The following is a 27,468-nucleotide window of genomic DNA, read 5'->3' on the forward strand; positions in this document are numbered from 1 at the left end:
GATCCTCTAATAAGATGGATTGGCTCCTGAAACAGTGCAACAGATTTACTCCCTATTCTATAGAACAGTCAAATCACCATTATATTAAACAGCTACTTCAGTCTGCTGGGTGGTTTCTTTCAAAATGGATACAGTATGAATTATGAACTTTATACTCAAACGTATTGGCATTGACACATAATTGTTACAATTCTGTATTACTGGATAGGCACTCTATATATTTTGTTGAGCTGACTATTGAATTGAAGGTCAAAAGGTGCCCATAAATGTATCGACTGACAATAATGCAGGTTTATGCCCAGCATTTGTAAATTCAACTGTACCCACACAGATTTGCATACATGAAGGAGACTTTTACTGATTTACTAGCAACAAAATTGACAAATCAAGAGCTGTAAAATAAATGATGGTTAGCAAAATACAGGAGTGAGATTATGACAATGTCGGCTCACTTATTGAAAAACTACCTGCACTCTCCCCGGAACTGAAAAGCAAGTAACTGTGAATACAGGCATAAATCAAGTAAACATCTCTAGAGATAGACGTTTTAATAACTGCTTACTAACAGGTGCATGCATCTACTATATAGATTCCATTGGAGCTGAAGCGCCTGTAGGATTAGACCTTTATGCAATTCACCCGGGGCTGTGTGAAAAATAGCTGTATAAGCACACAAACAGGAGGGCTTTAGCATTAACCTATGCAACCCGCACAATTCATGCAAAGAGTACCTAAATACAGTTGATTGGTCCTCTAATGAGGGTATGTTAGATAGTGCTTGTGTAGCTCCGTGGAGCTATAGACTAACAGGTGTGTGAGCCTGCAGTGTCCTTCGCTCGCAAGCTCAGCTGGGCTGCGGCGAGAGTTACCTCCTCTGTATGCTGGTATCCCTCTGTCTGTGACAGCGTTTCAGCGCTCCGTGGAGCTATAGACTGACAGGTGTGTGAGCCTGCAGTGTCCTTCGTTTGCAAGCTCAGCTGGGCTGCGGCGAGAGTTACCTCCTCTGTACGCTGGTATCCCTCTGTCTGTGACAGCGTTTCAGGGGTGCGGCTGCCGGCGATAGTTCCTCTAGAGAGCAGGAGATGGTCAGAGTGCAAGCGGCTGGCGGTGGCGGGGACGCGTTTCGCCTGGGGCTTCCTCAGTCCGCCGACTGAGGAAGCCCCAGGCGAAACGCGTCCCCGCCACCGCCAGCCGCTTGCACTCTGACCATCTCCTGCTCTCTAGAGGAACTATCGCCGGCAGCCGCACCCCTGAAACGCTGTCACAGACAGAGGGATACCAGCGTACAGAGGAGGTAACTCTCGCCGCAGCCCAGCTGAGCTTGCGAGCGAAGGACACTGCAGGCTCACACACCTGTTAGTCTATAGCTCCACGGAGCTACACAAGCACTATCTAACATACCCTCATTAGAGGACCAATCAACTGTATTTAGGTACTCTTTGCATGAATTGTGCGGGTTGCATAGGTTAATGCTTAAGCCCTCCTGTTTGTGTGCTTATACAGCTATTTTTCACACAGCCCCGGGTGAATTGCATAAAGGTCTAATCCTACAGGCGCTTCAGCTCCAATGGAATCTATATAGTAGATGCATGCACCTGTTAGTAAGCAGTTATTAAAACGTCTATCTCTAGAGATGTTTACTTGATTTATGCCTGTATTCACAGTTACTTGCTTTTCAGTTCCGGGGAGAGTGCAGGTAGTTTTTCAATAAGTGAGCCGACATTGTCATAATCTCACTCCTGTATTTTGCTAACCATCATTTATTTTACAGCTCTTGATTTGTCAATTTTGTTGCTAGTAAATCAGTAAAAGTCTCCTTCATGTATGCAAATCTGTGTGGGTACAGTTGAATTTACAAATGCTGGGCATAAACCTGCATTATTGTCAGTCGATACATTTATGGGCACCTTTTGACCTTCAATTCAATAGTCAGCTCAACAAAATATATAGAGTGCCTATCCAGTAATACAGAATTGTAACAATTATGTGTCAATGCCAATACGTTTGAGCATAAAGTTCATAATTCATACTGTATCCATTTTGAAAGAAACCACCCAGCAGACTGAAGTAGCTGTTTAATATAATGGTGATTTGACTGTTCTATAGAATAGGGAGTAAATCTGTTGCACTGTTTCAGGAGCCAATCCATCTTATTAGAGGATCATTAACAGATTGATTGCTATTTGGTACACACTGGGAATACCCAGAGTGGAGCTGGTTTTCAGCCACCCAGTGTATGTTAACACATTACATCTATAGATGATTGTGTGTGTCCAATAAAATCTTTATCGCTCAACTTTTTCTCTCTTTGTATATTTCCACTTTTTATCCTAAATGTCTTTTTCTAATGTCGGTTAGGTATCCATTCATTTGGGGCTCTCTCATCAGTGATTCGATGCTTGCAGATCTCTGAAAGCAGAAGTCCCATTTAATGGTCAACAGACAACTTGTTACTGGGATTCACCCTTTCTGTAACACTCTCTCATCCATTCAGCCCGCGGTGTCTCCTTGCAATACTGAATAAGCACCAAGGTGACTCACGGAACTGAATTGGACAGCAGAAGTGGACTATAATTAACTCCTATATGACAACCAACCTGGTACTCACATTCAACACTTAGTCCAATAGGTTACCCATATATCCCCATACAGGCTAGAATCCAGCGGTGCCTCGAAGGGGCCAGTACACTAACCAGAGAGGAGACTCCTGGCGACCTGACTGGTAGGTAACTCAGACGGGTGATTGAATAGTAGACATTCAGGAGCCACCGGTTGTAGGAGTACTATTCACTGGGGTTATTTTTCCCTCTCCTATTATTTTTCCCTATCCCTCAACTACCAGACGAGGATTTCCCTTTTGTATTTTCTCTAGTTTACCTGATCATAAGAGGCAACAGATAATTTGAGATCTTAATTAAGGAGCATGGAGGATGGTCAGAGTTTAAGCGGCTGAGCCATCAGTTGATAATTTGCTGAGGCATTTAATTTTACAAAATTTATTGATAACAATACAGATAAAAACGATATCTTGCTGAGGCAATAAATATCAGAGTGTGACCCAATATAAGGTTGCCTAATCAGACATAGCCATCGATATAGCATGTCTTTTACTGTTCGTTTGTCCATGTCTTGTCTCTATGTTATATGTGATGTCTTGTTTCTTGACGTATAAATTGAATTAAAAATCCATCAAACGATTGATCGTAAATTGATGAATGTTCACAGTATTTTAGGATAAGAAGTTGATTAAAAGCTATGTTTTAATGCAATAATCATATCAAATTCATATTATCAAGAGTGCGCCCAAAAAGGCACATTTGTCTTTTGGTCTGCTCTTTGCAGACACCCCCCTTTATTCAGTTACAAATACTGAATGTGTTGGGCGCACCACCAATCCATGACTACTCCAATATTTTAGTAGTCCAGTATATTGGTTTTACTTATGTTCTTCAGATTTACATGAAATCAATGTATTAGTCTGTGCGGATCCTATACCCCTTTTCCCTTGGCAAATCTGCTGTGGAACTATAAGTCCCAGCAGGCCCTTTAATGCACCACATGCATGTACAGTACTTGTGGTTCTCCAAGTACCTGCATGCGGGGGAGGCTTGCTGGGACTTAATGTTGCACAGCAGAACCCAATATTAATTATTTTTACACTCAAAATTTCTATCAACTCAGCACCCACTGCCCAGGGGTCCCGGGGATAGCCCCATGCTTCAGCCCTGGCCTTTGATGGCCTAGAGGGGCTTTATTCCTTGACCAGGAATGACACAGCCAAGGGTACACTTATTATTGTAGGTTCTGTGGACACTGTGACTGGTCATTCCTGGTCAAGGTATAAAGCCCCCCTAGGCCCTCCGATGACTGGTGGAGCCAGTGCTGGTTGCAGAAATACAGGAACCCCTACTCCTTTTTCCTCTGCATTTTTGGAACCAGAAACGGGCCAAGAGCCATGTGCTGGCTTTTGAAATACAGTGGGGCCAGACTCACTTTTTTCAATGTATTTCTGGAACCAGGACCAGCTCAGAGAGCACAGGCGGCTTATGCTCATGAAGGGGGGGACCCCACACCATTTTTGTTTAAAACTATTTCTCAGTTGTACACTATACAAGCATGCACAAATCTCACTGATCCGTGCAGTCTTCAGCAAATATAAATGAAAAAGGTGCCATCTTTTCCATTCGTATTTTGAGCTGAATTCGCGGCTGAATTCATTCATAGGAATGGTCTTAAATTTGCCAATCTCATAGATCTCTATGGCCATATGCAGCCGATTCTATCTATCTATAGTCTTTTCATACAGGCGAATTCGGCAGAGTTTGTAAATTCGCCGCTGGAGGAATTACGGCCGTACCCATTGGATCTTAGTAAATTTCTCTATCCTTGCCTATACTTAATCTCTTATAGTTGTGCCTTGTCTGTAACTGTCCTTCTCTGCTGATGCTAGCTTCTCTCTAGCGATATCTTCTTGTCACTCTTTCTTCATCAGCTACAAGTTCTAAATGGCGCCTCTTATTTTTGCTGTCATGTCCGTCACCCCATATCCGCCTTCTAATTCCTCTGTCAATACTTCTCTTAGATCTGCCCCTGGCTCTAATTCTCCTAATGGCTCTTCTCTTTGATGACAGAGATGTTACTGAAAGCTTGTGTGGATCGTCCTTGGTACTATTATAATAAACCGTTCCTGATCTGCGCCCCTCTATAATGGCACCCCAACTCTTATGCATTAGAATAGTGGTGATGTTTTTGTCCAGTAGACATTAAATATTGGAGGGGGTCTGTGGTGTGATGTGCACGGACCCCTCCGAAGAAATTCACTTGTGCACATGCAGTACATCAAATATAGACATCGGCCATGCTCATATAATACAAAATGACCACGCCAAACACTTTTTGGAGAAATACAATGTTACCTATAAATCCTGGGAAAAAAAGTTTTACCTGCATGTTCATTAAGGGTAACTTATGTGCCATGAAATATACGTATATTGGTGAGTGCAAAACTAAAATAACCCCCCACACTCTGTATATTACTGTGAAATTGGGGTTCACATTGCTCATTGCTTATTAATTATCTTAGTAATGATGATACAGATAAAATCGCAATAACCTATCTGTATATATATATATATATATATATATATATATATATATATATATATATATATATATATATATACAGTATGGCTAATTATTCCTTGACTCTATGAGGTGAAGTACCACCAACGACCACTAGAGGCCACTCAACGGATCATACAGATGGAGCAGGCTCCATCTTTGCAGGGGCTGGCAATTCTATCGCCAGCCCACGCGATTGGCCGGATCTCGCCAGGGGCACGTGCGAACAAGACGCTCGGAGCTGGCTCCACCACCCGCCACCTCTCTCGCCATCTCCCCCGGTGCCCCTTGCTGCCCCGCCATCCCCCCTATCCCTGCCCGTCTCCCGAAGAGGAGACGGACAGGATGGCGCTGCTGCGCCATCTTGAAATGACGTGTGTGCCAGTCAGATGGAGTGCCTCTGCGCCGGAAAACGCCAGCGCAGACATGCTGGCGATCCTCGGCCAAAGATCAGAGGCGCTCCAGCTGTATTAGTCATTTGTGTGTTAAAAGATGTCATAACAGAAAGTGAAAGCAATTTTTGCAGGGACACTGATCTGTTTTAAAATTGCTGGATATGGAGAAAGGGAGCTGTAAAGACAGAGATTGGAGGTAGGGGCAGATAGATACTTGGGTGTGGGTTGGAGAGTGTGTGGGCTAAAAATGGTCACAGCTTAAAATGAAAGTAAAAACTGTCACAGCTCAAAGTGAAAGTACATTGCAGAAGCTGATATTTTGGCAAGCTTTTAACTGGTACCGTGGTAAACATTGTAGGACATTGTTATAACTAAAGTGCTAGAACATCATGTGACCTAAATACCATCTGAGCCAACAAAATCCAGTCCCCTGCTTATATGTTCAATACGATCAATGAATCTCTGCTGTATTCAGCTGCGCCTTCTTTACTTTGTGTAATGGGAAAAGGGAACAGAAATCATTTACTGTAAGTGGCTACAGATACTACTTAGGAGACAGCTGTGTGGGACATTAGTGACATGAAAATAAAGGCACCATTATGTCTGAAAATGACACAAATACTTAATGTGGACTTTAAATAACTCCTTGATCTATCAGTAACAGCAACAAAAAAGTAAAACTCTGCATGAATGGCTTTGTCAGAACTGGTACAGATGAGATGTGGGCCCTGTTGTCAGAGAGGATATTGGCCTGAATCGCCGCCTTGCAAAAATAGCTTATATTCCAGTGGATCCTTCAATATGCATTCAACACAGGCAGTCACATCCTCAGACATCAGGAATAAAATGACACCTACAAAAACACTTCACATTCTCCATCAGTGCGAGATCACAGAACAGTTATAAATACTTACAGTAGCTGCTGCTAGTCATTGATCAAATGCACTTTACAACAGAGCCTGCCTAGATTGTCTCTTTTCTGGGAGAAGCCTGGAGGGAAGACTCAATGTTAATGGACTCCATCCCGCAGAATATAGAGCCGGGCACGGCGATATATACAGACTGCTGGAGGGCATATTCTACTGCCCAACTAGAACTGGCTGGTTACCAGCATTTCACGGTGAACCACAGGTTCAATTTTATTGATCCGGCTACAGGGGTCCACACCCAAACGTGGAACGACTTTGGGGTGCATGCAAGTGGCGGAATAAGCGCCAAAGAGGCACTGCGCGGCATGAGCTGCAGTCATATCTTACAGAGTTCAAGTGGCGCAAAACATTGGGAGCTGAGGACCCTTTCCTGCGTATAATTGAGGCCATAGGTGCCGATTTATGTTTTTGCTGGTGGGTGCTCAAGCCAAAAATATAGAGGAGTGGCTTCATGGGGAAGGGGTGTGGCCACAAAATAATACCAATTTATATTACGGAGCACAGTTGTCTCCAATATTCAAATTACGGCAACAGAGTTCCACATACATAAATGCCCGCACAGTGCAGGTACATAAATGCCCCCACAGTGCAGGTACATAAATGCCCCCACAGTGCAGGTACATAAATACCCCCACAGTGCAGGTACATAAATGCCCCCACAGTGCAGGTACATAAATACCCCCACAGTGCAGGTACATAAATGCCCCCACAGTGCAGGTACATAAATGCCCCCACAGTGCAGGTACATAAATGCCCCCACAGTGCCGGTACATAAATGCCCGCACAGTGCAGGTACATAAATGCCCCCACAGTGCAGGTACATAAATACCCCCACAGTGCAGGTACATAAATACCCCCACAGTGCAGGTACATAAATGCCCCCACAGTGCAGGTACATAAATGCCCCCCACAGTGCAGGTACATAAATACCCCCATAGTGCTGGTACATAAACGCCCCCACAGTGCAGGTACATAAATGCCCGCACAGTGCAGGTACATAAATGCCCCCACAGTGCAGGTACATAAATACCCCCACAGTGCAGGTACATAAATACCCCCACAGTGCAGGTACATAAATGCCCCCACAGTGCAGGTACATAAATGCCCCCACAGTGCACGTACTCCGCGGACAGAATACACTCTTCCCGGCATACTGTTTCCCAGGTGGCGGGTCCGGCGATGTGGGTGCTGCAAATTAGCAAGTTAATATGGCGTCCCAGCAGCGAGACTCGGGCCCGTGGGTGCTTAACAATTTCCATGGGTGCTTGGGCCCTTGAGCACCCACAGAATCGGCACCTATGATTGAGGCCCTGAAGCTCCTCCCAAAGGACGATTAATCATGTTTTCAATTATTATTCTTGTTCTTTTTAGTCTTCTTGTTCTTTAATCATTACTGTTTCTGATTTTGAAGTTCTTATATTGTAATTATTAATGAATGTTCTTAATTATTTATGCTACATTAATCAAATTATTTAAGTAAATTAGTTATTAGTTAACACATGTCGTCATTACTGTGTCAGCTGTATGAATGGGCAGGTGTGAATGTGTTCCTAAAACACCAGCACTATCCACGCCACCCCGAAGCGTGGCGAGTGGCGGCGGAACACGTCCTCTAACCTTTTCATACCCCCACTATCCACGTCGGTGTGGAGTCGATTTTATCTAGTGTGATGGAGCCACCGATCCCAAAGCGTCTCTTACATCACATCTCATTGAAAGCACCTATCACATCTCGTGGCATGGGTGCTTGTACAATGAAATATCGCATCACATTTGTTGCACTGAGATCGCATTTGATATTTTATTGTATAAGCACTCCTGTGCACTTTATATGGACATCGCATCGCATTGCATGCTACTATAACGCGGCATGCAATGCGATGCGATTTCACTACGGTGAATAGCCCACTACGCTAAATGCCTACTGGGCGCCCTGCTAGGAAACAAGTACCGATAAATCTGATTCATTGTTTTGTGGGTCTTGGTTAAGATTTATTTTATATTCCTCTTGTTTCACATGCAATAAAATGAATACTCTATGTATTACAAGTCAGATTGTCAATAACAGTCATCCTTAAGTGGAAAAAAAAACACTTTCTTTTACCAGCCCTGCAATGCCCTAGCCTGGAACATATCTTTCAATTGCAATGTAACCATGATATACAAAATTCATGACAGCTATCAGCACTGTCTTCTGTCTCCTGGCTGAATGCGTGTCCATCGTCAAGCTCAGCAATGCCCTGACAACCCCACACTTGCTGTAACACTTCCGCTCATTGCTAATGCAGCTGCACAGCACAGCATGTCTGAAATCGCCCTGTTCTGAGAGAGCAAGCAAAGATTCAACCAACCCGCTAGAAATTCAGGAAAGAGGTTCCACCGCCACAGATTTAATACTGAGAGATAAATGAATGGTTCATTAAATTAGAAATACGGGTGTTATTGCTACTTGATTGCAATTTATTCAGTGGGCCTCATTCAGAGGTGCGCACAGTTAATTGTGCAGTTGAGAATGTGCTAGCAAGGTTACTGTATTGGCAACCAGGTAGTAGTACTGCTCCTGTCGTCCTTAAGTATGTGATATGATGACCACCGCTGGCAATAAGCAACAATGGCATCCTTCAGACATTGACAAATATCCATAAGTAAATATCTATAAATCAGATATTCGCTTTGAATATAGGAATATTCCCTTTTTGATAAATAGGCTCTCAAGAGAGATGGGGGTGCAATATTTTCATATGGCTTTTGTGCAATGCTGCCCTTGGCAGTCCTGTGATGTAATTAATACAAAAATAGACAATGACTACTTTTATGTCAGTAATATAGAATCTTTAAAATGTCTGATTATACAAAGTCCTAGAATCTAAACGGAAAATGTTGAGCTAATAACTAATATTATGAAGTGCATCAAAATGTACTTACTCTATTAACAAATAGAGACTGTCACGTATACCAAGGGTTTTACCAAGGTCCAGGAGGGAAACGTTGTTCAAATTAAGTCTTAGAACATGGGGACATGCACTGATAATGGGGGAGGGAGGTAAAGGGGAATCCTTAGAAGAAGTGACATCACAGAAAGCGTAGTGGACAAGTGGAATAGCCTCCCATTAGAAGTGGTAGAGGCTAAGGGCCAAATGTATCAAGCTTCAAAAAGTGATAAAGAGGAGAGTGAAAAACCAGCAAGCCCATCATCTCCTAACTGCCATGTTAAAGGCTGGGTTTGAAAAATGACAGATAGGAGCTGATTGGCTGTATGTTTATCACCCTCCACTTTACAACTTTTTGAAGCTTGACACATTAGATGTCCTCAGACAGTAGAACAAGTTATACATGCATGGGGCAGACATAAGGACATACTTACAAAGAAATAAGATCAAGTAGGTTTAGTAACGGTGACAATATGGTTAACAAAGGGCAGACTAGATGGCCCAAATGGTTCTTATCTGCCATCATATTCTATGTTTGTATTTGAGCTGTTCCTGGCGATAGTCACCATTCAATAGCCGCCGCCAGAAGAGGGCCTGCGCGCACGAGACGCTAGCTCACCCCATTCTGTCGGAGCCCTCCGCCACCCTCAGCAGCTCCCCCGCAGCCCTACCCCCCAGTTAGCCCCAGCTCCCCTTCGATACCTGCCCGTCTCCCTGAAGCGGATACGGGCAGGGAAACCACTCCCGTGCTGATGGAGCGCCTCTGCTCCAGCCTGCACCAGCTCAGAGAATCTGGTGATTCCTCAGGCTGGCCGGGAGGCGCTCCCTCTGTATGTTTACATCTCCTTTGGGCAATAAACTCTGTCTGGAACTTCTCTGCTTCGCTTCTCTACGTCAGTCTATTGTTATTCTTGATTATTTCTGTTGTAAGTCTTTGTAACTGTTTTACAATGAGCAATATGTTGGTATTAGATAATAAAATACTATGACTATAATTTTATGCATAGACTTAGCCGATGGAGCGGGTGCTTTTTCACCTCTTTGTTAATTCTAGGTTTTGTTTTATTGTTGTGTATGTTCCACATCGTAAATCACAGCAGAGAATGTTAATAATAAAATAAATGAAATCTTTTCCTTCTTATATACGGTTGGTTTGAAAATCTAAACAAAACACAAGTAACTTCCCAGCTAATGCAGTTTTATGACTTTTGTTGCTAACTGCCATCATTGTATATGTTCAATGTATTTATTGTAGTGATTCATATTGTAGATTGCTAATTAAGATGGGCCAGTCAATAAAATAATAAGACATAAAGATTATTCTTGAGTATATTGTGTGTATAATATTTACTGGGCAAGAGTTTGATAATAAAAATCAATAGGATACCATTTTTAGCATTCATTTTAGCAGTATGTTCCATGAATTTATAGAAGAAACATTGAAAGCCACAGAAAATAAATGATACTATACTATATATATCTATCACTTGCAAAGTAAGGATCTGCAAGAATTCCCTCCCCCGCCTTCTCCTGCAGCCATTACTAGCTATAGTACCTGCTAGACACATCCATACCCCTCTCCCAGCCAGCGCTATCAGTGTCAGTAGCCGCCGCCCCTTTCCCGCAATCTCCTCCCGACAGGGAGAGGGGGACAGAGATGAGAGAGAGGGGAAGCTGGGGGGAGGCATAGATAAAACAGAGAAATACAGATGGAGCCGGGCTTGTCTTTGCAGGGGATGGCGGCAGAATCGCCAGCCGCCATCCCCCGCCAGCCACCATCTGTATCTGCGCGTCTCAGTTTCCGGGCGGCGGGGCGACGGGAACCTGTCCGTCTCCACTTCAGGGAGCTGGACAGGGTTAGGGGTGGGTGCGGGGAGGCGGTGGGGACCCCGGGTGACCACCGACAAGCCGGCGGGGACCAGGGGGAAGAGCCGTCGGAAGGGGACGCGCCCGCACCCACCCCTAACCCTGTCCATCTCCCTGAAGCGGAGACGGACAGGTTCCCGTCGCCCCGCCGCCCGGAAACTGAGACGCGCGTGCGCGTGAGACGCACGTGCATCTCAGTCAGATGAAGTGCCTCGCTGCTGGCAGATCACCAGTGGAGACAGTCTGGCGATTCGCCAGCAAGAGGCACCCCGGCTCCATCTGTAGGTGAGCGGAAAAAGAAAGGACAGATGTGAGAGGGACAGGGAGGGAGGGGGACGGCATAGATAGGAAGAATACACCTGTAGGTGCTAAAGCCGGCACACCTCAGGCAACCCCTACATGTCCCCAACTACTCATGTACCGACCTGCAAACCCCTCCCAACCAATAGGTAAGAGGGACAAGAGATGAAGGAGATGACAGAAATAACAAGGAGTGAGCAAGAGTTTACACAGACATGGACCTTAAAACACACAGGTGCGATGAAGCTACAGAAACACAATGGAGACATGAAGCTAGAGAGACACAGGAGTGTCATGAGGTCGGTGAGACACAGGGGGACTTGAAGATGGTGAGAAATCGGTAGCATGAGGGATAGAGTGACATAGGGTGGCTTGAATCTTCAGATAGGGAGCAAGGGGCTGGTGAGACACAGGGGGCATGTGGTTGGAGTGACAGAGGGTGTGCTGATGATGAAGAGAGACATGAGGTTGGAGAAATGTGGGTTGGGGGAAATGGGGGGCTTCAGGTTGTAGAGAATATTGATGGATCTGGCTAAAAAGACACAGATATTATGAGATAAATTATTAAGAAGCCGAAATACAGTCGATCCATAGTACAAATGTATACAACCGGGATCGGCCTTATTCTAGCGAAAATATGAATCCACTAGGAGTTCCCCTTAACTTGTAAACCAGCACTGGGGCCAAATACCCAGCAGGCTAATGCCACAGCTGGGGGAAACTTATTGTATAAGCTCTCCCGGCGAAAGAAATAACCCCTGACTGGTCAGCAAGGGCCGGGACCCTGGAAGAGTGGGGACCCCCCCAATAAAGGGGTCCCCCCTACAGGGCATCTCCTGCCCATGCAGAAGGCCAGGACTGTCTCCGGTGACCCTGGGCAGTGGGCACCGGGATGATAGCCATAAATGTGTAAAAAGTACAATAAAAAACTATTGGGTTGTAGTTGTGGAACTACAAGACCCAGCAAGCCTCCTCCGCATGCAGGGATGTGTCGAACCTCAAGTCACAGCATTCAGAGCATTAAAGGGCCAGCTGGGTCTTGTAGTTCTACATCTTAACCAATAGTGAAATAAATCACACAGACACCATAGAAAATAAAAGTTTAATACACACTACAATCACACGAACATACTTACCTATAGGTTCCACCTTAGGCCATTTCTCTTCTCCAGTATTATCCCATTAGGGTACCAGTGAAAGGAAATTATACTCACCATGTCCTCCGTCAAAGATTGTGTCCTCTTCTTTCCATGTAGGCATCCACGGGTTACAAAAAACAAACCGACAGTCCCGTTACCATAATGAACTGGAGTAGCCGCAAGTGCGTTTACACTTGCGGCTCCTCCCCAAAACTTGGGGAATTCCCAGTGACATCATACACCGGGTCCTCCCGCAGCCAATCAGAAGCTGGCTCCAGGGGGAGCTCCATAGCTGATTGGCTGTTTGCGGCTCCATAGAAGCCCATGTTAAAGATTAATATGGGCGTCTAAGGGCGGTTCCCAGCACTATGGTGGCATTAGCCTGCTGGCTGTTTGGGACCAGTGCTAGTTTATAGAAATACCTAGTGCTGGTTATAGAAATACAGGGGCCCCCAATTTTGTTTCCCCTGCATTTCTGCAACCAGGACCAGGTTCAATGAGCTCAGGGATGGTAATTGTTGGGTGGGGGACCATACCTTGTTTTTTCATCTATTTTTTCTATTTTGTACACAGAGAACAGATCTGACTGATCCGTGCAGGCTTCAGCCAAATACACTTGGGTAGTAAGGGGTATTTCCCAGGCCTAATTTCAGGACAATTATCGGCCGTGTATACCATATGGCCACATACTGAATTTGGATACAACCTTTCGAAATACGAATGGATATATGAATACAAACAGCTGTATACTGCCTTTATAAATTCAGAAAATACTAATTTCTAGCCGTATATGGCTACAAGCTTAGTAAATTCCCCCTATATGGTGGACACACTAGCTAGTGACCCGACAAATGATGGGTCACAAATAAACGGGGAGCATGCCCTCCCTCCAAATGCAGAGAGCCCTTCCAAGCAGTGCCAGGCAATGCCCTCTCTTGATGAGTACCCCTTGCATGTGCCATCCTGGCCAAGAGTGAACACTACCCTATGTAACAGCTTATATTACCTTTAGAATATATAGATGTAGCGGCTCTCATCATTCCTGCAATATGGGTGCTAGTGCCCGTTTGGCGCAGCAAAGTTTATATTGTGGAACTAACGTTTCTATGAGCTGGGTGTGCGAATTAGATGCATGAGTGTGGTGGCAGGAGGGTGACAATCTCCACGGATGTCTGACGTGGCAACTGCCCTGGCAATGATGGGCATGGCTACATCTGTGAGTTGTCCTGAGCCAGATTTCCCCTGGCAGTGAAGGGAGGGAGCTGCTGCAGCCATTGTACAAGTACCTGAGCTCCGCCTTATCAAAATAATAGGTCATTTTCGCAGAGGGATCATTGGTCAGAGGGCTTTCTAGATACAGCCATTAAGAATGATCTTCAGCGTAAAGAAGAATATGGAGTCCTCTTGTACTCCATACTTCCTTTGACGGCACAAAATTCCCTGGTTTTCTGCAACCCTAATACTTACAGTAGTACAATATCGTCTGCTGATTCATATACTGTATGTTTATATACCCTGTACTTGGCCTAGACTTTCTTTTTTTTTTTTTTATGCAATCAATTTTTATTGAAATAAAAACAAGGTTACATTTAACAACAGCAGCGTGGAACAATGTTATGTATTCCAAACATCGCACAATAACAAAGTGCATGTCTAGAAGCTGTATAGAAGATAATACGTTGGAAGTTTGTTTAAAGAAAGAAAGAAAGAGAAAAGAGGAAATGAAAGGGGGTTGGGGGAGGGAGGGGGAAGAGGTGTGCCTAGGGATCACTGGGTGGTATGAACCCGACCTGCTGAGGTGGTGCGAGTATAGTCGGGGGATTCCTTAAAGGCAAGCCATTCAAGCCAGGTGGCCGTGAAGGTCTGTGCAGTGTCCTTCAAAAAGGATGTTAGATCTTCCATATTCATGTATAGGTCCAGCCTGCGGAACCAGTGAGAGAGGGAGGGAGGCTCTGAAGACCTCCAGTGGCACGGTATAACCGCTCTTGCTGCATTCATTAAGGGGGAAATTTACTAAAGGAAATGTGTAAAAAATAGGTGTAAAAATAGGTGTATTTGTATCCAGAAATACACTTATTTTTGACATTTTCTATCCCGAAAATACGGCAATTCGTATTGATAGCACATCAATACGAATTGCCGTATTTTCGGGATAGAAAATGTCAAAAATAAGTGTATTTCTGGATACAAATACACCTATTTTTACACCTATTTTTTACACATTTCCTTTAGTAAATTTCCCCCTAAGTGTCTAATCAAGGATTTTTTAAACCTGGAGATAGGCATGTCTATGAGGTTAAGTAACCAAAATTCAGGACTAAAAGGAAGTGAAGAGTTAGTTATTTTTTCTGAGATATTGTGAACCTGGCGCCAATATATTTGGATGGTTGGACATGTCCACCAAATATGTATGGGAGTGCCTGGAGATTGGTTACATCTCCAGCATACATTAGGCAAGGTACTGTTCATCTGGTGTAGTGTCGATGGGCATCTATACCAGCGGGATAATATCTTGTATTGGGTTTCTAGTGTTTGTATTGAGGAGGAAGATGCAAAGACATATTTAAATATTTGAGTCCATTGGTCTTCCGACAGATCCCGACCCAACTCCTTATTCCAAGCTATAGTATAGGCAGGTGTTAAATCTGGAAGGTTACTTAAGCATATTTGGTAAAATTTAGAGATCAAATGTTTTGGGAACTCCTGGGAAAGAAGTAGCAATTCAAAGGGGGTCGGTTCCCACCCCTGCTTTCGTTTGGGAAGGGAGGAGATGTAATGTCTAACCTGTAGGTAGAACCAGAAGAGATCCGACGGGAGACCAATTTCAGTGTGAAGATCCTCAAAAGACCGTATTCCGGTCTTATCTACTATTTGCCCAGGTAAGACACAGTTTATATACCCTGTACTTGGCCTAGACTTTCTTGAACTTCAAGTCATTGTTTGCTTGTTCTGCTAATGCATTTATTCACTCTGTACCTGTGCACTGCGGATCCATTATAGAACCATATACCTAAAGGATAATATTATCATTAATAATAATAATAATAGGGCCCCCACAGAGCCATAATCTCAACATCATCTGACTGAAGAGACAGAGCAAGTCTACATCCATAGAAGATCTGACGTTAGTTCTCCAAGATGTTTGGAACAACCTCACTGCCAAGCTGCTTTAAAAACTGTGTGCAAGTTCCTAGAAGACCTAATGGCAAAGGATGGTCACATCAAATATGGATTTGGCTCCAATTTCTCTGTTCATTCACTTTGTAGTTTGTTAATTGCTAAAAATAAACTATTAACACTTTTTTTAAACGATTTTTGCATTGAAGCATGATTTCCATTCCTGCCTAAAACGATACTAAAAATGGCAATGAAACGAGATCGCTATCTCTCCCAACCCAGTGTTCCTGGATTACAACTTTTGTTTATCCCCGTTTGGACTTATTCCATAATTTCCAGCTTTGGATTCAAAAACCAACTATTATCCACAGGAGATCGAGGACTTAATACCTGCATAAAGATCTGTGGTAGGAGTTATTTGAGCCATCTTGGGCCACTCCTGGCAAAACCTGCTACATATTTGTTCTCCCCCTGGATGACCATTTGGGGACCTACATTTACATCTATAGGCCTATAAAACCCAGGACTCTTCAGGACACTTGATCTAAAATGGTTGGTGGAGACTACAGTACACAAAAAATTTGAATTCTGTGCACACTTGTTTTATTCCCATTTTTATTCATGCTGGCTATACTTACTTTTATTTTTAGTGAAGTATTAATAAATAATTGGAATAGATCAACCGGTCTGTTCAATATTAGTTTTTAGCGCTGCTTATTTCTGTATTTGTTCCTTGTTGTATCACACAGGACTGACCGTCCTGTTCTAAAGCAGCAGCTGGGTTCAAACCACTCCTGGTAAGCGCCCCACATCTTCCTTTAAGATTTCCAATCTGCCTTGGATTATGGGAAGAAACTGAAGCATATTTAAAGGGAGAACATACAAACTCCACACTGAAGAAAGTTGTTTTTTTCAGGATTTGAACTGAAGTCACCAGTGCTGTGAGGCAGTCATGGTAACACCTATCTATCTATCTATCTATCTATCTATCTATCTATCTATCTATCTAGTTATAGAAATACATCTCTTATATATTTGGCTACATCTGTCACTCAAAGTGTGTCTGGAGCTATAACGCTGGGTGGAGCCTCTGACTCACATGACTGACTCACATGACAGAGAACCAGCCCAGTGAGCCCACAGACAGTGCCAGACACCCTCTGCCTCCCCATGTTGCCCAGCACTGCTACTCCACAGCCACCAGGTGAGCACCCCCCACCGCATACCCCCCCGCGACTCCCACGATTCGCGGCAACCCCCCCCACGACCCCCCTCCCGCGATTCGCAGAAAACCCCCCCGCGACCCCCCCTCCCGCGATTCGCGGCAAAACCCCCCCCCCCGCGACCCCCCCTCCCGCGATTCGCGGCAAAAACACCCCCCCGCGACCCCCCTCCCGCGATTCGCAGCAAACCCACCCCCCCGCGACCCCCCCCGCGATTCGCGGCAAAAACAACCCCCCCCCGTGACCCCCCCTTGCACGATTCGCGGCACCCCCCTCCCACGCGACCCCCCCCCTCCCACGATTCGTGGCTAAAACACCCCCTCCTCCGTGACCCCCCCCTCCCGCGATTCGCGGCAAAAACACCCCCCCGTGACCCCCCCTTGCACGATTCACGGCACCCCCCCACGAGACCCCCCCCTCCCACGATTCGCGGCTAAAACACCCCCTCCCCCGCGACCCCCCCTCCCGCGATTCACGGCAAAAACACCTCCCCCGTGACCCCCCCTTGCACGATTCGCGGCACCCCCCACGCGACCCCCCTCCCACAATTCGCGGCACCCCCCCGGAATTCGCAGCAGCCCCAGGATTAAATGGCACATGCAAAACACTGACATGGCTATGGTCGACAAAGAAAAAGGTTGACATGAGTTTTTGAAGATTTAATTTTCATTTTTTTTTATGTTTTCATATTCATTGTCATGTGTTGACATGGACACCAATGAAGTGCCACACTTATGTCAACACTTACAAGTGTTGACCTTTCTGTGTTGATTTTTTTCGTGTGGCGATTCGCGTCACATTCACCCCCCCGCAACCCCCCTCCCACATTTCGCAGCACCCCCCCGAGACCCCCCCTCCCACAATTTGCGGCAACCCCCCACCGGAACCCCCGTGAACCCCGCCCTCCCACGATTGGCTGCACCCACCCCCCGCGACCCCCCCTCCCGCAATTGGCGGCACCCCCCCACAATTCACGGCAGCCCCAGGATTAAATGGCACATGCAAAACACTGACATGGCTATGGTCGACAATGAAAAAGGTTGACATGAGTTTTTGAAGATATATTTTTCATTTTTTTTATGTTTTCATATTCATTCTCATGTGTCGACATGGATACCAATAAAGTGCCACACTTATGTCAACATTTACATGTGTTGACCTTTCTGTGTTGATTTTTTCTTGTGGCGATTCGCATCACACCCCCCCGCAACCCCCACTCCCGCGATTCACGGCACACACCCCCCTCCACCCTGCGACCCCCACTCTCGCGATTCGCGCCCCCCCCGCGACCCCCCTTACCGCGATTTGCGCCCCCCCCCAGAATTCACAGCAGCCCCAGGATTACATGGCACATGCAAAACACTGACATGGCTATGGTCGACAATGAAAAAGGTTGACATGAGTTTTTAAAGATTTATTTTTTAAATGTTTTCATATTCATTGTCATGTGTCGACATGGACACCAATGAAGTGCCACACTTATGTCAACATTTACATGTGTTGACCTTTCTGTGTTGATTTTTTCATTAACGATTCGCGTCACATTCCCCCCCGCAACCCCCCTCCCGCGTTTCGCAGCACCCCCCGGCACCCCCCCGCGACCCCCCCTTCCACAATTCGCGGCAACCCCCCACCGGAACCCCCGTGAACCCCGCCCTCCCGCGATTGGCTGCACCCAACCCCCGCGACCCCCCCTCCCGCAATTTACGGCACCCCCCACCTCCGCGATTCACGGCAGCCCCAGGATTAAATGGCACATGCAAAACACTGACATGGCTATAGTCGAAATGAAAAAGGTTGACATGAGTTTATGAAGATTTGTTTTTCATTTTTTTAATGTTTTCATATTCATTCTCATGTGTCGACATGGATACCAATGAAGTGCCACACTTATGTCAACATTTACATGTGTTGACCTTTCTGTGTTGATTTTTTCTTGTGGCCATTCGCATCACCCCCCCCCCTGCGACCCCCAATCCAGAGATTCTCTGCAACCCCTTCCCTCCCGCAATTCACAGCAACCACCCCCCCACCCCCGCAACCCCCCCTCCCACAATTTGCGGCACCCCCCGCGACCCCCCCTCCCGCAATTCGCGGACACCCAAGTTGCAATACAGGGCATCTTTCATACAATTCTAACCATATTTCTCGTATACAAACGTTTACAAATTAAGGGGGCGCAGCCCCTTACGCCGGTGTGAAGAGGCCCGTAGGGCGCGTTGAATCACCTAGTTAATGATACATATTTTATACATACCATGGACCCTATTCAGGTCCGTACGCTTGCAAATTTTTAAAATGTGCATGTGCATGCGCAGGGTGTGTGCTTCATGGCGAACAGATTGTGGCCGGTGAGCAGGGGGGGGGGGGGCATGGGGAGGCGGGCCCTGAGCAATCTTAGATGTGCCTGTGCCTTTCACATCATTTGATGGGGGCAGACTAGATGGGCCAAGTGGTTCTTATCTGCCGTCACATTCTATGTTTCTATGTTTCTATGATGATGTGGGTGTCCCCCCGTAGGCTGCGAATGGATGTTGGTGTCAAACAGCCATTCGCAGTCAGTGCGTGCAAACACACACTGCGAATAGGTGGCGGCCACGCCACCATTTGCAAGGCTGGGTCTGGTGGACTCGCAAGGCTGGAAATTTGCAGCCTTGTAAATCAACCAGAATAACCTCCCATAAGTAATGTTTGCCTACAGTACAGCTTTAATTCCAATGTAGGGGAAACAAATCACCCCTATGTTTAATTAAATATATTAATTAGTATTTCCTTGAGCGGCTCTTAATTATGGTGAGATAAATGAACTCTTGACAACACATTCATCAGGATTTTACATGCACTAAACCAGTGGCCATGATACATGAGATTGTCCCTGTGTGTAATCAAAGCAGTAACAGTTAGTTCTCAGCTGGTCAATATTGTTAGTGATGGTGTGAATTCCCAAACTTCCAAGTGTATAATTGAACCTGACCTAGAGCACTGCATGCATTATTAAATACTCTATTCTGCAGAGTATGAATACCTAATGCATTACCTGTTGAATGTCTACCGAGTTTTAACATCCTTAATGATCTCATTAGCCTGAGGACTTGGACGATCCTCCCGACGTTCTCCAGCTCGGTGCTCTCCCCGTAACAGGTTTCTACCAAGAGGGTGATGTAAAAGGGTACGATCGCAATAATGTCAATAAGGTTAGTGATACTTTTCATGAAAAGGCATTTGTCTTTGACACAGAGAAACCTAAGGGACAGCTCCACTGTGAACCAGGTGACACAAACGTATTCCAAAACATTTAAAAAAGGATTGTCCACTGTGTTGCTGTCAGATGAGATTAGAACCATGTTGGCTATGGAGACGATCACAAAGGTCATAGAGACAGTGCCAAAGGCTTTAGCAGCCACTGAGGATCCTGGTTTCTCCAGGACGTCCCATAGCTTCTGCCGAAAGTGCTCGAAAACCACCCCACTAAAGTCGTCTTCTTCAGCTTCTACCTCCTCCTCTTCCTTCTTGATGTCCAGGGTCTCGATCCTAAGTTTCTTCCTGAAGTACCTATCCCTGCAACAGTTGTCAATGCTCAGCTCATCGATGCCCCAGTACTCTATCTCCTGTAGGAAGGACACCGCACACAGCTGGTCCATGACATGCAGACGCCCAGTTTTGTAGTAGTGCATGATGTACTCAAACATCTGAGAGCTGCGGTCAAAGAAATACTCGTTGTCCAGCAAGTTAGCATCATCACACAGGTCATACACATTATCTCCCCCAGATGCCAGCCTGCCCAGGCGTGTGTGCGGGTGGCTGGACAAGGTCTGCTGCGAGACGATGAACCTGCTGCCCCCAACGTTGATGGTGAAATGATCTCGGGGTGCGGCAGAAAAATCGCTGCAGAAGACGCTGGAGTCCAGGGATAGGGCAGAGTCGGAGTCCCCATTGCCGCAGACAGTGAAGGGTCTTGACAGCTTGATGTTACTGCTGGCTGAGCGTGGGTGCATCCTGATGCTCCCCTCATCATCAGATGGGCCATCCGAACAAAACAGATGAGGGAGCATGGGTGCTTTTCGGGTGTTGGATCCCCCACTTGTCTTCAGCTGCCTTGCTGCCTGTTGTTGCTGCTCGCTCTCTCTCTGGTCGTGACTACCTGTAAAGAGTATATTCTGCCTCACTGGCTCTGGATACTGTAACACATACGGATTGTTCCCTTTGTCTTGGCTCTTCCCTCCCTTCGGCGTTGAAAAGTTCTGAGGACCAGTGTGAAAAGAAAAAGGCTCACATATCTTTCTGCCTGTTCCCAAATGTCATTAATGCAGCCTCAAGCTACTGTGTGGGTTCCACAGCGCCGGTTGGACAGTGTCCCGGGCAGAGGAATGGATCGGGCGCTTCCTCGCATGGTCCAGCACCATGGACAGCGGGTAACACGGTTCAGCACCGCGGGCAGCGGGTAGTGGTTCAGCACCACAGGCAGCGACTGCGGCTTCAGCACCACGGACAGCGGCTGGTTACATTACATTACATGTGGCATTAAGCCGCTGTGAGCGTTCAGCACTGCCGGGTGGACAGCGCCCAGTGCACAGGGATGGATGAAGCGCGTCCTCGCACGTTTCAGCACCATGGACAGTGAATGCTCAGCTACAATACAAAGGTCATGCGGTCACTGAGTAGACAATGTCTGCGTTGACAGTCATAAGGTCGACACCTTAAAATAGTCAACATGACATTGACAAAAAGTGGACAAAGCTCATGGTCTACATGAAAAAAGTTGACATGAGTTTTTTGAAGCACATGTGAGGGGACGTGGTACACTTATACGGTGTCCATTTCAACATATGTCGACACAGACACCAAAAAGTGAAAAGTGCATGTCGACCTTATTCAGGTCGACCATGTCTAAGTCACCCATAACTTGTGTTGACCTTTTATCAATGTCGACCTTGGGTATGTTGATAATTTCAAGGTGTCAAACTATTTACTGTGGACCGTTAGTGGTCGAACTAGTGACTTTCAACCTAGACATGCACTGGGTCGACATAAACAAAAGGTAAATATGCGCAGAAAGGTCGGCCTGAAATTGGTCGACACAGGACAATGTCAACATGAGTTTTCATGTTTTGTAGTGTTTATGTTGACACTTGTTGACTTGGATCCTCAATTAGTGTAACTTGTACCCTTGCCTGGCTTGTGATTTGGCGATTTGCTTTTCACACTCTGTCGATTTCAGTTGTAGTGAATGCGGATTGGAAAGTGTGAACAAGTTATGAAAAACTGTGCTTGAGTTGACCTTTTGTTAGTGTCGACCTAGTGATAGTCAACCTTTTCACCATGTCAACCTTTTGCCTTTGTGGTCAACCTAATATCTTTCGACCTAAGTACTGTCAATCTATTGGCCTGGATACCGTACATTCAGTCCCATTGTAGCAAAGAGAGCAAATAGACATTTTGATGTATTTTTAGGTCGATGCTGATTGATTTTCAAAAATCTATCCTAATCAATGCTGGACTCTCAGGGCTAGAACACACATATACTAAAATTTAAAAATTAATATTAAAATGAATCTGTCAGGAAATCGGTGTTTAGCCCTGGAAGACCAACATTGATTAAAAGTGATTTTAAATTGATCAAAATCGACCTTTATTAAATGTACCCTTGTATCTGACTTTGTATAAGATGTGCCATATGACATGTACTTTTCGTTTCCTGTTTATTATTCCTTTGAGTGGCTCAGTTCTTTTCCAAGGATAACAAGGCTTGCATGTGCTTATATCACAGCCTGTTGGCGGAACGTTGTAAGTGACGGCTCCTGTTGCAAATCGCAGAGATGTTTAGGAAAGATTACACTTATTATTTTTTGGAATTAATAAAATATTTTGGAATGTAAATGGAAGCAGGAGCGATATGTTTGTTCTCGATCTACAGATAATGCTATAGTACAAGAACAATATCACATCTGCACTTGTGAAGAAACCTCTCAGTTGAGTTGCACATAGGCCCTTATTCTGATCGGTGCGGCCGGAGCCGATTATGCGGCCAGGACCGTGCGTGCGAAACCCCGCCTTCCATACGGATCGCCAAATCCATCCGTATGCGGTAAGAAGCTGTCCGAACGGACCGCACGTGTATTTTTCACGGAATACGCCTCCTCCATCTAAGGGAACCTCCCCCATCATTTGATGGTCGCAGACCATCGAATGCAGGACCGTGTGCTCCACCAGCACCCGCAACCTCAGACCACACGGACATTTTTCCGTGCAAAAGCAGGGATCTGGGCGGGCAGCTGACATCCGGCGATGTCATATGTCCGCCCCCTACACGTGCGTCACGGCCGCATTACCATACGTACGCCCAGCGTTTTCATGGGAACTCCCATGAAACGCGGGGCGTATGCATATGGTAATGAGCCCAAATAGCCCTTCACGCCCCTCTCCACCCCCTGTTCGGAGTGTTCACATTTCATGCGGGATTTGGCCGTACGCCCCGCTCGCACATGCGCAGAGACGCCTCTGCACATGCGCAGACACAAAACATCGGCGGGCCGAACGCACGCGGATATATCCGCACCGATCAGAATAAGGGCCATAGTCTGGGAACATATATGTAGCAAAACAAGTACAATTCTGAGGGCTCTATTCAGCAAGCAAATGTAAGTGTTCCTGCTATTTAGCAAAGGGTAAAAGGATAAGATAATGTCATTTTCCGTTATTACCCTGCTCTGATAATATCGCACTTTAGCGAGAATGTCATTGCTCTCTACAGCACTTTAACATTTTCTGCTGCTCAGTGAGCAGAAAAATATTTAAAAAATATTTACATTTTTTTTTTCATAGAGGGATGTCCTCCAATCAGGCACTGCAGCCACCTCAAACCCCGCCCACTCTCAATCCCTCATCCTGTTAATACATAGCAAGTGTTTCTAGCAGTGTAACACTGAAACATGCATATCTATCTATCATCTATCTATCTATCTATCTATCTTTCTATCTTTCTATCAATCACACTCACACTGGGTCTGATTCAGTGCTGCTTGCTAAGTGCTGATTGTTCCCTCCTTAGGCTTAACACTAACTGCCATCCCGGCGAACGCCAGCAAACACCCCCCCCCCCCCATGCCGAATCCCTTCTGTACCTTGCAAGGGGATGTACGCAAACACATGCCCTAGTATGTTACCTAGTTATGTGATGTAAGCCACCCGCCCGTGCAGGCATCGGCCTGTCTGCATTTCCAGGGGATGCCACCCCCTCATTACCCCCCCCCCCCTCCCGAGTGTGACACTTACCAAAGGTGTTCACACAGGTGGGGGGGGGGGATGCACATGATCATAATCGCGCATGTGCAGTCCCAAAAACATGGAAATGGGGCTGACTCTGTTTTATTGCGAAATGAGCTGAATCACCCCCACTATATACATAGTCCTTCGCAGGACTTTTCAGCATCAAATTATACTGCGCAGTATAAATACTGGCTGCTTTATTTTTACACTGCAATATAGTATCAAACCTAACTCTCTCTGCACATGTTACATCTGCCCCTCTGCAGTGCAGCATGGTTTTGTCCATTAAAGAAGTTTGCTTTTTGCAATCCAACCAGAATCAGGCCCAATGTGCAGATATACAGTAGTGTATCTGCAGATCAGACAAATGTTCTGCTCCTCAGAGCTGTGATCTGATCAGTGTGACCCTGGACACAATCAACTTCTTTTATCTCACTGTGTATTTCTTCTATGGCACATGTCTTCAACCTGTGGCCCTCCAGATGTTGTAGAACTACATGTCCCAGCATGCCCTGACAGTTTTGGCATGCTCTCATAGGAAAAAACGGGGCAATGCATGCTGGGACATGTAGTTTCACAACATCTGGAGAGCCACAGGTTAAAGACCCATGTCTATGGGATTGGTCTTATGTGACCTCCCAATCCAGAAACTTTCCTGGAACATATGAAGCACAGTTGATACACAAGAATGACTTATTGATACAAACTATACAGTCACCTGGCCGATCACAAATTTAGCAGATGGTAGGCCGGGGTAAATGTTCAGTGTATAGCAATCTTTAGGCACATCATAGAGTATATATTAAACCCCATGCACACTACGCCGAGCCCGCCGATGTTGAACCGGGGGGGGGGGGGGGGACGGGACGGGACGGGACGGGGGGAGGGGACCAGCATTGGCAAGTGCATACACACCAGCAGGCACACCTATAGTTATCAATGCACAGTGTACACACTGGACGATATTGTTCACAATATCGTCTAGTGCAGTGGTAGCCAACCCTAGCCCTCGAGAGCTACCAACAGTTCACATTTTCCAGACAACCTAGCTGCTGCACAGCTGCACTCATTACTCACTGACACATTTTAAAAGATCCACAGATGGAGCTAATTAGCTCACTTGTGATTCTGTGAGGAGACCTGCAAAACATGCACTGTTGGTAGCTCTCGAGGACTAGGGTTGGCTACCCCAGGTCTAGTGTGTATGGGCCTTTAAGGCTAGCAACTGTTAAAGAAAAAATCAAAACCATGTTCCTCAGTAACATTTGCAGCCAACAGGTGGCGATATGGAGACAAACAGTTCAGTGATGATTTCTTCTATTCTTGCAGACACATTTAGTTATGCTCAGATTTGTGTAATACCACACTGTACTGTAGGCCTGGGCTTGAGTTTCTGCTGGCTGCTTACTGATTTATACTGTATCTAAAAATAACCTACTTCTCTGCTAGTTACCAGCCTGTCACCATGATGTAACATGACAGGGGATTTGGTCATTAGTTTTACAAGCTAGGTCGACCACTATAGGTCGACGGTCACTAGGTATAAATAACATATAAATAGGTCGTAATGCATTACGTCGACATGGTCATTAGGTCAAGACAAGCATTAGGTCAACTTGTCGACATACACACAAGAAAACACGAAAAACTCATGTCTATGTTTTTTTTATGTAAACCTAATGCTTGCGTCGACCTAATACCCATGTCGACCTAATGTATGTCTAATGCAGAATCACAAAATAGGCAGGGCCCATGCTACACATCAGTGATTGCAGCTCACTTCCATCTGTAGTGCTTGGCACTGGCAGCTGTGCAGTTTCTCTATAGCCCCAGGCAGCCTTGTACTGCTCTACAGCCTGAGTGGCAAACACAGGATTTCTAGGGGGGAGTTTCCTTATGCCGTCGACAATCTCCCCCTCTGCGGAACATTGGAGCAAGTGCGGGAGTCTGGGGAGCGGTAGAAGAACCTAGTAATGGCCCTGGACATTAATGTACACATTGGTCTTCTTATCCACTGGATGCTGTATGGAATACAGTATTAATATCTAACACTACAGATGGTTTATACTATAAGCTGTATCATACATTTACATGATATAAATAAATGGCCAGGAAATGGTTATATACACCATAATAAATGCACAAACATAATAGAACCAGTACTGCACTTTCTAAGCTCACATTCTCCCACGTGGACTCCGATGGGGAACCTGGCCCAAAGCATGGTGAGTGAAGCAAGCCATGCAGGGGGACACAGTTCTCTAAATGGGGGTCTACGTGCTCAGATGTTGACATTGACACCCACAAAAGTGAGAACTCATGTTGACATTTTCAAGTGTCAACCTTAATAAATACTATAATAAATAAATACACAAACTTAATAGAACCACTCGCTCACAATCTTCCACCTCATGGAAAGGCTCCTGTCTCTTCTTTCTGGCAGCTGCTATCTGGTCTAGTGAATTGATTGAGGACTCAGAGCCACACACACAACGTACTTAGTAGAAGAAGCTGGTACACTGGGCATGTGCAGCAGATCTGCTCTGTCCCTTACACTGCGTGATGTGGGGGCAGCGCTAGTAATCATATTATATACCAGTGCTACTGTCAGAATTTGAGCCACTTGCCAAGAGGAGGGGGGTTCTGGGCACATGCACACAGTCTCTTCAGCCCTGCACGCAAACTGCTCACACACACACACACACACACACACACACACACACACACACACACTCTGCAGCCCTGCAGGTACACCATACACACTGCGGATCTGCAAGCACACAATACATAGGGATACATTTACTAAGATGGGAATGCAACCAATCAGATACTATCTAATATTTTGTAGAAGGTGCTAAGTAAATATGAAGTACAATCTGATTGGTTGCTATGGGAAACATCCCATCTTCAATACAACTCCAAATTTACCCCACAGTCTCCACAGCCCTGCATGCATACTGCACAAACACACACATTCAAGTACACAGCCTTGCATGTACACACACACACACACACACACACACACACTCTGCAGCCCTGCATGCACACTGCACACACACACCTTCCAGTATACATATGGCATCTTTAAAATGGGACACTCGCGCGGCGGAGTCACGCGAGTGCCCGAATAGGGGTGTGGCATATGAAAAATGGGCATGATCTCATAGATGATGCGTCCTCAG

At 45.7% G+C, this 27,468-nt stretch overlaps 1 protein-coding gene across 1 annotated transcript in view; it reads right to left on the bottom strand.

Moving 5' to 3' along the window:
- The window catches only part of KCNV1 (potassium voltage-gated channel modifier subfamily V member 1), a 29,974-nt gene extending 8,416 nt beyond the window's left edge, over window positions 1-21,558 (bottom strand). Inside the window, exon 1 of the mRNA XM_083186710.1 lies at window positions 20,058-21,558. Coding sequence (XP_083042836.1) covers window positions 20,058-21,072 — 1,015 coding nt within the window. The 5' untranslated portion in view covers window positions 21,073-21,558. The remainder of the gene's footprint in view (window positions 1-20,057) is intronic.
- Window positions 21,559-27,468: the final 5,910 nt, after the last annotated feature.

This window comes from Crinia signifera, chromosome 5 (assembly GCF_055691185.1).
Source record: "Crinia signifera chromosome 5, ASM5569118v1, whole genome shotgun sequence".
NCBI lineage: Eukaryota > Metazoa > Chordata > Amphibia > Anura > Myobatrachidae > Crinia > Crinia signifera.